The 12,489-nt window shown below is 38.7% G+C and overlaps 2 protein-coding genes across 3 annotated transcripts in view; one reads left to right on the top strand and one right to left on the bottom strand.

Moving 5' to 3' along the window:
• Nucleotides 1–2,898: 2,898 nt before the first annotated feature.
• GIMD1 (GIMAP family P-loop NTPase domain containing 1) lies at nucleotides 2,899–8,503 on the top strand. Its single transcript, XM_082050419.1, has 2 exons — nucleotides 2,899–3,417; nucleotides 6,498–8,503. Exons 1-2 carry the CDS (start codon nucleotides 3,025–3,027, stop codon nucleotides 6,768–6,770), a joined length of 666 nt encoding a protein of 221 aa, XP_081906545.1. The 5' UTR covers nucleotides 2,899–3,024; the 3' UTR covers nucleotides 6,771–8,503.
• Nucleotides 8,504–8,643: 140 nt separating this feature from the next.
• AIMP1 (aminoacyl tRNA synthetase complex interacting multifunctional protein 1) overlaps nucleotides 8,644–12,489 on the bottom strand; it is a 29,063-nt gene continuing 25,217 nt past the window's right edge. For both annotated transcript variants that reach the window (XM_082050418.1, XM_082050417.1), the window contains exon 7: nucleotides 8,644–8,897. In XM_082050418.1, coding sequence (XP_081906544.1) covers nucleotides 8,731–8,897 — 167 coding nt within the window. In that variant the 3' untranslated portion in view covers nucleotides 8,644–8,730. The remainder of the gene's footprint in view (nucleotides 8,898–12,489) is intronic.

Here is a 12,489-nt window from a genome sequence, read left to right as displayed (position 1 = left end):
TGCAAAGGCATCATTTGCTCTTTACCTTCTGTCAAAGCACTGGCTGTGCTTGTGGCACCACAGAGACAGACAACAGGCTTCTGGAGGAACTGCAGCCTCGCTCTGCTGCTGTGGCAGGCAGAACAGCGCTGGAACTGCGGTACACCAACACCATGGGATGACAATGTCCCCAGCAGGACTGGGTTCTGCAAAGCACCTTCCTCCTTTCCTCCCACCACAGCCAGCCTACATACCAGATCCTTGTTCTCACTGTCATGACATGTATATTAATACCCTCGGAGTGAACATGTGCCTTGACCCACCTGGGATTTACAGCCACTGGGGTGGTTTATCTAAACCTCTCCCTGTGAACAGACAAGCAGGAAGAACTCCACTCTTCCATTCTATTACTAGAACCTCACCATTAGAACAAAGATTTGTATTTATTTCTCACAAAGGCATAGAAGTTCCAATCAGTTAGTTTGCCACTTGTGGGAAATTGTCCAGAAAGGACCAATCACTTGGTTTTTAGACCATCTCTTCATCCCTGGTTTTAATGCTACTATAGCACGGCAAAGAGTGATGCTTGCAAGAGAAACGTATCAACCTACCGAGCCAACAGCTAATGCACATGACTGGCAGCGGTGCAAGCCTTCAGTTTTGTTTCTGCTTCACAAATCATTTCTGTATTTTTTTAATCCATTTTTTCATTATTTTAATCCATTTTTGTTCGGCAAACAGCTTTTCATCTGCACATGGTTTCCATTGTGCTTTGAAATTATTGCAATTATTAATTCATTGCAATAAGAAAATGTACGCATTCTTTTCACATGTATATGAACACACGTTCAAGAACATGCAACACAAAGTAATCCCAGTACTGCCATTATTACTCTCATATTTAACTACTGATAGAACTTGAATGAATTTCAAAAATACCAACTTCATACAATCACTAAAGTGATTGCAAAAACTGTACCTACAACTAAGTTGCAAAAATTCAACAGTGCAAATTGACGACCAAACATATTCAATTGAATGAGGATTTATCAGTAACAGATTAACCAGATGAGTGTGTACGTAACAGTCTCAGCATGGTACGGTGCCCATGGCAGTTTCAAAGGTCACATACAAACTTTTTATACTGCACGAGTGGTTTATGAATGAAGTCTGAATGAAAGAGGCATTTAAGGGAAAATAAGGTAAGCTACATAATATAAAATAAATTTTAGTATTTAACTGTAGATTGCTTACAGAAAAAAAAAACATGCTAGATCACGATTTTAATAAAGGAACGCAAAAATGCGTGTCCACCATATTATTATGCTACAGAGAAAGAATGCACTGAACGTGTAGACTGGTGTTTGTCATCAGTTATTCATTTCATAATGTCTTTTCTACAGGTATTCTTAGAAAAAAACGAAATCAATCATTGGAAAATCCACGAAAACCTCATTGTGAATTCAGTGTCGCCTGTAACAAAATTAGTATGTTAACAGCTCTTGCACGTTTGACTTTACGTTGAAGTCATTTCAAAAGATGGATTTTGGCGTGGATTTAATATGAGGGAGAAAGCCTGAACTGCACATGCGAGAATGTAAATAAATTAACCACAGGAAATGCCATTCTAAAATTGACCGTGATCTCCCTGAGTACCTAAATATAGTATCTTAAAAAAATAGTCTTTCTGAACTTCAAGTGTCACTGCTAACTTAAAATCAACTACTTATTTGCCAATAGGGTTTTCCACCTAAAACACCTCTGAATTTATTTAATCAGCCAATATTCCTGTTAGACTATTAAAATGCACCAAAACCCCTTCAGATACTGGATTACAGAAAAGTACAAAGAGAAAGAGGGGGGTTATTTTATTAGCAATTATAGTAACTAGAAACTATACTTAGCATCTCACTTTGCCATCCACCAGCCTGCGCTTTCTCTTTTCCACCAATTGTGCCATGTGTCTAAAAGGTTGTACAGTGTACACTTCCAAAGTCTCGAGTTCACATGGGGTTAGAGCCTGTTACGCCTCTTCTTTTTTTCACTACGACACACTTCTTATATTTACCTGTATCAGAAAGTCCTTTTCAATTACCATCTATTTCAACTCCAGTGGCAGCTGATGAAAGACGTATTCTAAGATGTCCCCGGCTGTGAAAAAGTGCTCCTTGGAAAGCTATTCCTCCCTTACTATCCATTTTTTTTCCTAAAAATGAGCAAATATTTACTTCCTGAAACATGGTCACTTAATAACAGCAGCGCGTATTTGTCACCATTCTCTTTTTCCTCCCCTAGTTTTCCTCCTTTTCATAACCTGCTCTTCCTACATGCCAATGCTGTTTTCCAACTTCCCCCTTCCCTCCCTTCTCTGGTGCCCTCCCTTAGTTTTACCTGCTTTGCTTTTTCCAGCTCTTCAGTTTCTGCCAGTGTAGGAGTGCAGCCTGTTGGGTTGCCCATGTACCTGTGACACCTTCTATGGGGTCTTGTTATTTCTCAGCAGCAGACTGGGAAGGACGGCAAAGATCCGTCCTCGGATCAGACAGAGGTATACGTGCTGTACCGAATGTCTGGCTACACCACACACTCCTTAAAACACTCCAGACAAGGAAGGACATTCGGAAGGGGTGATTGTCAGGAGGATGGAGCCAGGCTCTTCTCGGGGACAACCAATGGTAAGGCAAGGGGTAATGCGTGCAAACTGGAACACAAGAGGCTCCACTTAAATTTGAGAAGAAACGCCTTCACAGTGAGGGTGACAGACACTGGAACAGGCTGCCCAGGGGGGTTGTGGAGCCTCCTTCTCTGCAGACATTCAAACCCGCCTGGACACCTTCCTGTGTAACCTCATCTGGGTGTTCCTGCTCCTGCAGGGGGATTGGACTGGATGAACTTTTGACATCCCTTCCAATCCCTGACATTCTGTGATTCTGTGTGATTCCGTGAAGACATTGAATTTAGTGATTTTTGCTGGATTTAAGTCATCTGAAACAGCTCATGTTATTTGTTCTTCACTCAGTGACAGGTTTATGGACGAAAGCCTAGACAATGGCAGACAGCAACGAGATTACCATCAACCTTGTTGTCCTTGGAAGAACTCAGGCTGGCAAAAGCGCAGCAGGGAACAGCCTGCTGGGCAGCTCAGACTTCGAGAGTCGCCTCTCCCCAAGCTCTGTGACTACCCACTGCAGCCTGGGGCGCAGCTGCCGCATTTTAGGGATTATACGAAGAAATGGCTGCGAGTTCTCTCTCCGCATCCGAGTACTCGACACTCCAAGCTACCCTCACAGTGGTCTGAGCAGAGAGCAGGTGAGAGACATGGTGAGATCAGCCCTGGCTCAGCACTTTGGAGAGGAAGGCCTGCATCTCGCTCTCTTGGTTCTGAGGGCTGACCTGCCTCTGTGTCCGGATGAAAGCCATCATGCAATTCAGTTCATCCAGGTAATGAATACATAAATGAATAAATATAAGTCTCTGTGTTAACGCAACTCTTGTCTTCAGGTGACAGTAGCTGTGGAAGAGTTGACTGCAAAAGTGAACTAGAGAAGCGCAGCTGAAAATTGGAACAATGGGTCCCAGTTCAGCATTCACAACTCCACCACCATATCGCACAATGCAGGGACTGGAAGGGATGTCAAAAGCTCATCCAGTCCAATCTCCCACCAGAGCAGGAACACCCAGGAGTTACACAGGAAGGTGTCCAGGCGGGTTGGAATGTCTCCAGAGAAGGAGACTCCACAACCTCCCCGGGCAGCCTGTTCCAGTGTCTGTCACCCTCACTGAGAAGAAGTTTCTTCTCAAATTTAAGTGAAACCTCTTGTGTTCCAGTTTGTATCCACTGCCCCTTGTCCTGTCATTGGTTGTCATCAAGAAGAGCCTGGCTCCATTCTCAGGACACTCACCCTTTACATATTTGTAAGCATTAATGAGGTACCATCGCGGCATTTATCACACTGCAACCCAATAAGTGAGAGGCAGTACTGCTCTCTTTCTTATGCAGGCTTGGCACAAGGGAAATTTAGGAACCAAATTTCCCTATCAAAGTAAGCTTTTCTCTTTACAGTTAATGCTTTATCATGACAGATCTGGCTTGTTGAAGAGACATGCTGTTTAAAGCAAGCAAAAGTCAGGTTACCTCACTCTCCTGCACTCTGCATAGGACCAAAGCAAAGAGCCACGGGTTCAAAATCATGCAGCAAATCTGACTGGCCAGGGACAAGGATGCTCAACTTTGTCCTGCACTGTCACTACTGTTGTATCTGTTCAAGAGAAAAATAACCAGGAAGTTGCCACAAATTTTCTACAGCTAAGGAAAATTTCCAGCATAACTGAATTGAAGCAACTATTTTGAACCTCCTAAGGGCAACATTTTTTTTGCAAGTAGGTAAGATATGTGGGGAGAAACACTGAAAATGCATGGCTTTCTTTTTAGTTGGAAATTCATTATTACCATGCATACATATTTTGGGGTAAAAAAAAAAAAAGAGGTCAGAGAATTGATATTCCTCAGTTGGTCTGTCTGATCAGATGAACCAGGTTTGTATGATTTATGAAGTAACAAAAGGTTTCAGTTATTTGCAAAGTCTGCACATCACATTTTGCATCTGTCTTACACTAATGAACTTTCTGAAAATTTTTAGGACTGGAAGGGACCTTCCTGCTCCATCAACTCTTATCATCTGCTGTAACTGGTATTATATAAATATACAATATATATGTAGATAAAAATATGCTGATATATAAATAGATGGATAGAAAAACAGCTTTCAAAATGTGTTTGATTTACCCTCCTGTTCTTTCTGATTACTCTCTATTGGTAGGTTACTCCTCACTTCTCCAGTAGAGAGTTGGTTGTCATTTCAAGACACTCTTACTCATTGTCAGTTTACATATACTTGTTTTCAGTGTTACTCTTCTTCCTAATACAGTTCTCCATTTCTCTATACTTCATGGTATTTAAGAGAAAGCAGTATTTACTCAAAATATTTTTACTCTAAGTCAATGAAAAATCACCATGCTTGTAGTTTGAGACAGTTTTGGAACAAGTCCATACGGACATTAAAAGCTTAAGAGATGCTGCCATGCCTTTTCTCTTTAAATGGAGCTTTAAAATTCCTACCTGAAAGGAAATGAAGGATGTTTAAAAATAATGAGAAAGCAAGACTTCTGTTTAATGATTACAACTGCCTCTTGGCTTATATAATGGCTGGCTTTTTAGTTATTTTCCCCTTAAATGACCAGATGCTACGACTTCATCAGCCACAAACAAACGCGGCAGGACAGCTGCCTGGGTGCTGGGAATATGAACAGTAAGAGTTACATTTCAATATGTCACTCCAAGAAGACACTATTGTGAAGACTAATTTTAGCATCAGGAGTTTTCACAATAATCCTCTGCGAATTAGAGACCGCATATCGATGAAGATGGTGTATCAGTAGAAGACTACTGGCAATTAAATCTCTCTGGAGTATTTTAATTTCAGTAACACAGCCTAATGAATTCAGAGTAGCAGATACTGATTTCAGAACAAACATCAGCATTGACATTGAGTCCTCAGCAAACCAAGATACTGTCCTCTCTCTCTCTAAAACTGACAACTAAACAATTCCTTAAATATCTCATGTCGATATTTTGTATGGGTTTAGGTTTATTTTCATCCCTAGTGTCTAAAACAGATTAATTGCTATCAATACACCAGGTTATCCTAACTCCCTGCTTATCTTGGCAGCAGAAAGATACTCTTTAAAGCAGTTTCACACATCTTGCTATTTAGTTTACAGAGTTAAGATCATTGCAAAGTGGACTTTATTACCAAAGTAGGCTTCTTCTCACACACAGTAGTTAGCATGATTGCACTACAGCTGTCATTTCATTTATATCTGTAAATGAAAGCCCAATCTGTTTTTTGTATTATAATTTTCTGTATTCATCGGCAAAAAAGCAGCTTGTTTTCTGCACTGACTCCATCAGGTGAACCACAGCAGTTAAGCGCAATCTCCCTGGCCCATCACTTAGGTTGATGCATTTATTTGTGTTTTTCCTGAATCGCTAACAGTTCAGCTTTATGGGATAATGCCAGAATTGCAATTGGCATTACATAGAAATTTGTCATTTATTTTTTTTTCAACACAAGGTGACTTGGCAATTAAAAAAAAATTCAAAGAGCTATAGAAGGTGTAGAAATATGGATATGTGGAAACTACTGATGTAAACTACTTGCATTTTACTTTACATGGCTAAACCACCATTTTTGCTTATTTACATAGACATTTTTTAACTGGAGAAATTTGGTTAACATCTGTAGTAACAGAACTGCCAATACTGCACATATTTCCACAGAAAGTGGATGTCAATGTCTTGGAAGGTCAAAACCCCCAGAAATTTCAGCTACTCAAACAGCATGAACTGGATTACCCCAGGAAAAGAACATAAGTGGTCTGTTAATGCACAGGTATCTGAGGTGGGAGCGGGGAAAAGGACCAAGAAAAGATAACTATTAAGGATTTGTTTCTCATTACAGGAACTTCTGGGTCCCACCTGGAAGGATTTCACTGCAGTTCTACTTACACATGCAGACAAGGCAGAAGAGGCTGGATTCAGCGAGGAATCATACTTGCACAGTGCCTCAAGTACCCTGTTGTCACTTTTGAGCTCAGTACAGCATAAATACATTTTCCTAGACAACCAGAAGAGCGTGAATAAAGAGGAAAGAGCTATTGTCTTAAGAAAGCTCTTGAATTTTATACAAAAAAATAATTATCAAGTGCTTCTACCTAAACACAGCAAGGAATAAAATTAACTTTCAGGTGCTCATTTGTCTAATTTCTATGGTAGGTAAAATTTAACAGAAATAAAAGAGTAGAAGCCATCAACTGGAAAATTCCACATCCATACTTCCAACTGTGTGTTCGAAGGTATTTGGTGTCTCTTTAGATTACCCATCTACTTGCCTTTCATAGAGCACATCACACAACTGCATCCCAAATCCTAGCTTCAACGACAAAATCAGAACAAGCTACTGCTCTAGATCATGCTCCTAATATATATGTAGTCATAAATGAGACTGTGCACTACACCAGACTGTATATTGCAGTTCGTACAGAACAGAGATCTGGAAGAAAAAAGAAATAAAAGGAAAAAACCACATATGAGTTCAGAGTGCAAGGGAGTCTCTTTGCTCAGTTCTTCAAGCTTTCAGAAGTTCCTCTGAATCCCAAAGTTTGTGAAGAACTTCCCAGTAGTAAAAGCTAAGATATATCTACTGTTAAGTTGTTTCCTTACTTTGATTCAGTATTAGTTAGAATTGAGATTCTGAACTTCAAGAACTTTGCTTAATAAGACATTATTGGAAATGTAGTTTACAAGGCAGATAAAATAGCTCCCATGTGCTTAACGCTATTCAGCACATTTAAAAGAACTAATTACTATTGCTTATTCCCAGATGCATGAAAAATTAACAGTTTATAGGCACATACAAAACTCATTCGAAAAATAAATCTGTTTATCTCTTCTTTTGTGCTTGTTCCTTTTAATTTTATACCATTTTCATTTTGTTTTCTCTCCCACTTTACTGGGTGAAGTTCAAAACCTTCAAAATTCAGTGGCTAAATCTTTTTTTTATTTCAGTGTTTAAAAAAACCCCACTTAATGTTCCAGTGGTTAGAAAATAATCAGTTAATTAAATATTCTATGCCAAAATATCTGAAGTGTCTCTAAATAGTAACTTAAAAGGTTTATTGTAAATGGATCTAAAATAGTTATTTTCAGATTATTAAAAGACAGGAATTAAAAGAAGTAATTGGAGGCTATCACCAGAGCAACCACGACTACTTATACTATATTATTATGGAATAATTCTAATTGTAAAAACTGAAGAAGCTATCTCTGTTAAAACCAAAGCATGTTTCGCATAAAATATCACTGCATAAAAAAACATTAAAGCAAACAAACAAATCAATCAATTTAATACCCGTTTGGGCACTGGAAACATATTTTTCTGGTAGTATTTGACTAACCCCGGCAACCTATTTGTTACTGATTTTTTCTTAGTACTATCTCTCATTTGGAAAGAAATATCTAGGTGGACTAGATGAAGAACTATTTTAGCAAAGTGACAGCTTTGATCTTATTGACATTTTAACAGCTTAACCATGGGACACGGAAGTACATCCACTTGTGTATCTGGGGGCATGAAGGGCCATAGTTCAGCCTTCCCGTTACAACTATCTGCAGACTAGTGAGACGACACAGCCAAGAACAAAGTTGCAGGGGCTTATAATATATCTGAAAACTGCTTGAAACAAGAGGCGAAAAACTATTAAAAGGTGGCTAGAAGAATGAAGACGATCGTGGTCTTCACTGACCAACCTCTTGAAGAGCAGTGAGCACACCAGGAACATGGAAGAAGTTTATCCGCATCAAGATGCTCTTGCTCCATAGCTCCTCTAAACCTTTGAGCTGTCCAAAAAATATGCTTGCCTGCCTTTAGTTCTACCATGAACACGCCTTGGCAATTAAGTCTTGAGCACTAAATGGTTAACGACTGCTGACAACACTTAACCTCAAGGACAGTAAGCATGGTGAATAAGAGAATTGCGAAAATGTTGGAGGCGTAACACACTGTACCTCTGGAAGAGAAGTCAAACAAAAAAGGTATTAGCCATGCATTTCAGAGGGGTACCATATTCATGTTTTTTATTCTGCTTGCATTACTTTCCATTTCGACATCTAAAAAAGCTTCTAAGAGCCACTTTTTATTTAATGCCGCTGTTTGCCATGGTCTCTGCCCTGCAGACTCCTTTCCCTTTCACTTCAAACGGAACTCCTTTGTACGTAGCAACACACTGGTCATTGGTATGAAGATCAGGTTGGATTTGCTCCCACATCTTCTTCTTGGGATTAAGTTCCTTCTCAGGATCCCCTGTTTCAAAGCAAAGAATAACATAATAGCACACAACACAGAAGGCAGAGCAAGATCTCCATGTATGTACACATCTGTCACATCGCTGCACAACTTTTAAGGGAAAACACCACTACCTGTGATTCTCAAAACTAAAACTTGAATAAGAATTAGGGATTGTCTAGGAAATGTCACCAGAGCCTCTCTCAAAAGGCTGATCTTTCACGGTAAAAAAGGTTGTAAGTAACAGACCACAAATACTGTCAAAAGGAAGAAATCAAGCCATTGCTAGTTGTTCATTTACAAAATTTACTACAGACCAAAAGGATTCCTAAGAATTAAGTAGATGTGGACCACAGTAATACACTACTCATCAAGACACGGGTTTGTTGGCATCTTATATTCAGGAATTAATGAATTTTATAAGAAACTAATATTAAATAAATTTGGCAGGTGCCCTTACAGTTGAGAAATATTGAATTTAGATAAGAATAGTCCAAAATTGGGGTACAGACATATAATTTTAGCCCTGAGTTTCAACACTATTCTGCTGCTTTTTGGAGTATTTGAAGACAAGCTCTGGTGTCTAAAATAACTGAAGCATTAGAGGTCAGCTTGTATTTCAGCAATTATGGCCTCAGCCTGTGAAAGCTTCAGTTCCCTGTTTCTATATGTACACCATGATAAGCTACCTACCCCCCTACAAGTATTGACATTCTAACTGTATTAGCAAATCTGACTATTTAAGTACCTCTAATAACCACAAAATGCAGGTTTCTTCTACTAGTGTTTTGAAATCCTATTAACAAATTACATAGAGTAGTGAAGTATTTCAGAGTCATATTTTTCCTGGTTTTAAATAGGCATGAAATGCAATGCACAGGAACAAAACAACTGAACTAAAGCAGCCCTCTGCTGTAAAGATTAATACTGAATAAACAGCTGCCTGCTGCCATAATTTAGATAAAGCAAGACAACCATTTCACTGTACAATTATTTCTGTTCAAAGGTCGAGTAAATTTAATTTCTTAATTCTAGTACAATGCAGATTCTCTTAAAGGAAATAAAGAGATTTCATTAAGAAAGTGATTGAATCGTAATGCTGTTGGGTGCTCTTGACCTCTTGTGTGTAACAAAGGAAGGACAAATAAAAACCCCACAAGGTTTGTTTTAAATATAATTAGAGCACATTTAAATGCTGAAAAGAATGCCCTTGCCATTTCCTTGTTGACACACTATAGAAGTATTTTTTTAGCTGCTTGGAGTGGCATATTGGCACCATTCTGCCCAAACTATTAAAATCTGAAGTTCCAGAAGAAGTAAGAAGCAAAAACCAAATCCTATTAAACGGATCTCAAAGGACCCAGGAGTTCCTGAAGGAAAATGAGGAGCTCTCCAGCTGAGCTGAATGTCAAGTGCTCTCATCTTCCACTGCCCGGTGTCCCCAAAAGTTCAGGAAGAAAAACTATGAAGTCTACAGGGATTTTATCATAGGTGTTTCTAGTAGCTGGTTGAAATTTGTTACCGCTTGGTGTATTCCTGACTGGCTGACCAACAGGTGGGGAAATGAACTACTCTCATTCCAGCCTGCCTTCTTGTTTTTCTCTTTTAAAATGTTTTCAATGTTTGAATCTCTTCACAATCTCAATTACTGCAGAAATAAGTTACTTCTGCCTGTAGACGGGTTTAACTTCTGTACATTCTATACACGTAACTGCGCCAAGAGACGCCGGCCAGGCCAGATTTCTCTGTTAAGCAGGCGAGCCTTGCCAGAGCCAGATTCAATAATGCAGCAGAGTTCATTCACAACCACAGCGCATTTAATATTTAAAAATAAAATCAGTAATACCATTAATAATTTAAACATTTAGCACTAATCGTGCATTTTCAGAAGAATAAAAATCCTGGTCAATGCTCAACTTCATGAACAAAGACAGACTTGGATTTAGACCAAAGTGAATGCACACGAACTAATAAAATCATTAAAGAGAATGTTAAATGATCCATTGTGCATTTCCTTCCCGCTCCTCAAATAGAAAAAGCAAGTGAATTATTTCAGTAAGAAAAAAAACCTGACTCTTATTATAAAGAACACACTTTGGATATTAAGAAGTTCCTTTGGAATCCTGCGTCAAACTCCCTTGGGATCTGTGGTGAGCTCAGATTAGATTAGCATAGGCACCGATTTTAAATACTACCAGAGCTTTAGGCTGTCCTCATTGCATTCCTTCTTCCCAGAAAATATTCTTTAGAAGGTTTTCTATAAATAAAATACATTTAAACTTTTAATGGTTTAATGAGCTTCTCACTCTCTTTTATATAAAAAGAACCAAATAAGAGGACCCAATTTTTGTTAAACATGTCATTCAGTCTAGCTGTTTAAATATTACAAAGCAAGTAATTGTAATAAGCAAGAAAATTGTCCACTTAGTTACAGCTGGTTAACTATTGCAAGAATATATCTCAGCACAAGAAGGGGCAAAAAGATGTGGTAAAGTGTGACCTTAGAAAAATGTAACACCACTCAGCCCATTGTGGATTGTAACTGTGCAACTGATGGAAAGCAACCACACACCAAAGCTTTCACTAAAGAAACCTGTTAAATACAGACTAACCACTGCAATCCAGTTTTAGCACTTTTTTTTAAAGAATTTTGCCAAAGTGTCGATTATACTGATATTAGAAGCAAGGTCTCTCAATTAGCTGCGAAAACCCTGAGAGCTGTTGCTATCTTATAGCAATTGCTGTGATGGAGGATATAGTATTTGCAGACATGCAATGGAATAATTTTTCTATGGCTTATGAATTGGACCATTTCCACTGAAGATGGATAGAAATTTGATGAAGTTCTTAGCATAAAAAAAGGCCAAACAGATCACAAAAACACAGAATGATTTGCATTGGAAGGGACCTTAAAGATCATCTAGTTCTAAGCCCCCTGCCCTGGGCAGGGACACCTTCCACTAGACCAGGTTGCTGAAAGCAATTTAAGATTCAAACATCTTTTAGATCCATGTATTTGAATATAAAACGGTGTTGAAGTTCCCCTAAGGGCAAAGATATCAAATAAACAAAAGAGAACACTCCTCCAAACAACAGTATTCCTTATCAAATCACTCCTGTATGACACTCAAGACGGTTCTAGGAAAACTCAAGTAGCTGCAGAAAGAAGTTCAAGTGGTTTGAATCAAGATATCATTTGTTTGACTAAAATGCCAAAGCAAAATTAGCGTGTATCTCATTAATGTTTTGTATGGTGAGAGGATAGGCTTAAAGATAACTTGATTCCAGGCTGCTTGATAGACAGCTGTGTGCGTTTTAGAGTTGCTTTAGCGTTGCTGCTGCTGCTTCTGTTGCTTTCCAGGCTTTCAGACTTCAAACTAAAACAGAAAGGACAGCTGGGTCTTGTTTGAATTTCAAGGACTCAAACTGAACATTGATTTATCGTAACTTGCAAAATGCAAATGCATTTGTCCATACATTTCAAAAGCAGATATGCTTATTCAGACTTAAAGAAAGTGGCTAATTTTATATTAAAGTAATATGCAACTTCCTCAAATTACAGTTATTTCCCTGTATTTTCCAATTTTTGGCAGGTGGTTAAATATTTTCA

Source organism: Streptopelia decaocto, assembly GCF_964273445.1.
Source record: "Streptopelia decaocto genome assembly, chromosome: 4".
Classification (NCBI taxonomy): Eukaryota; Metazoa; Chordata; class Aves; order Columbiformes; family Columbidae; genus Streptopelia; species Streptopelia decaocto.
The sequence above is the reverse complement of the archived record's forward strand: the minus strand, read 5'-3'. Positions and strand labels throughout refer to the sequence as shown.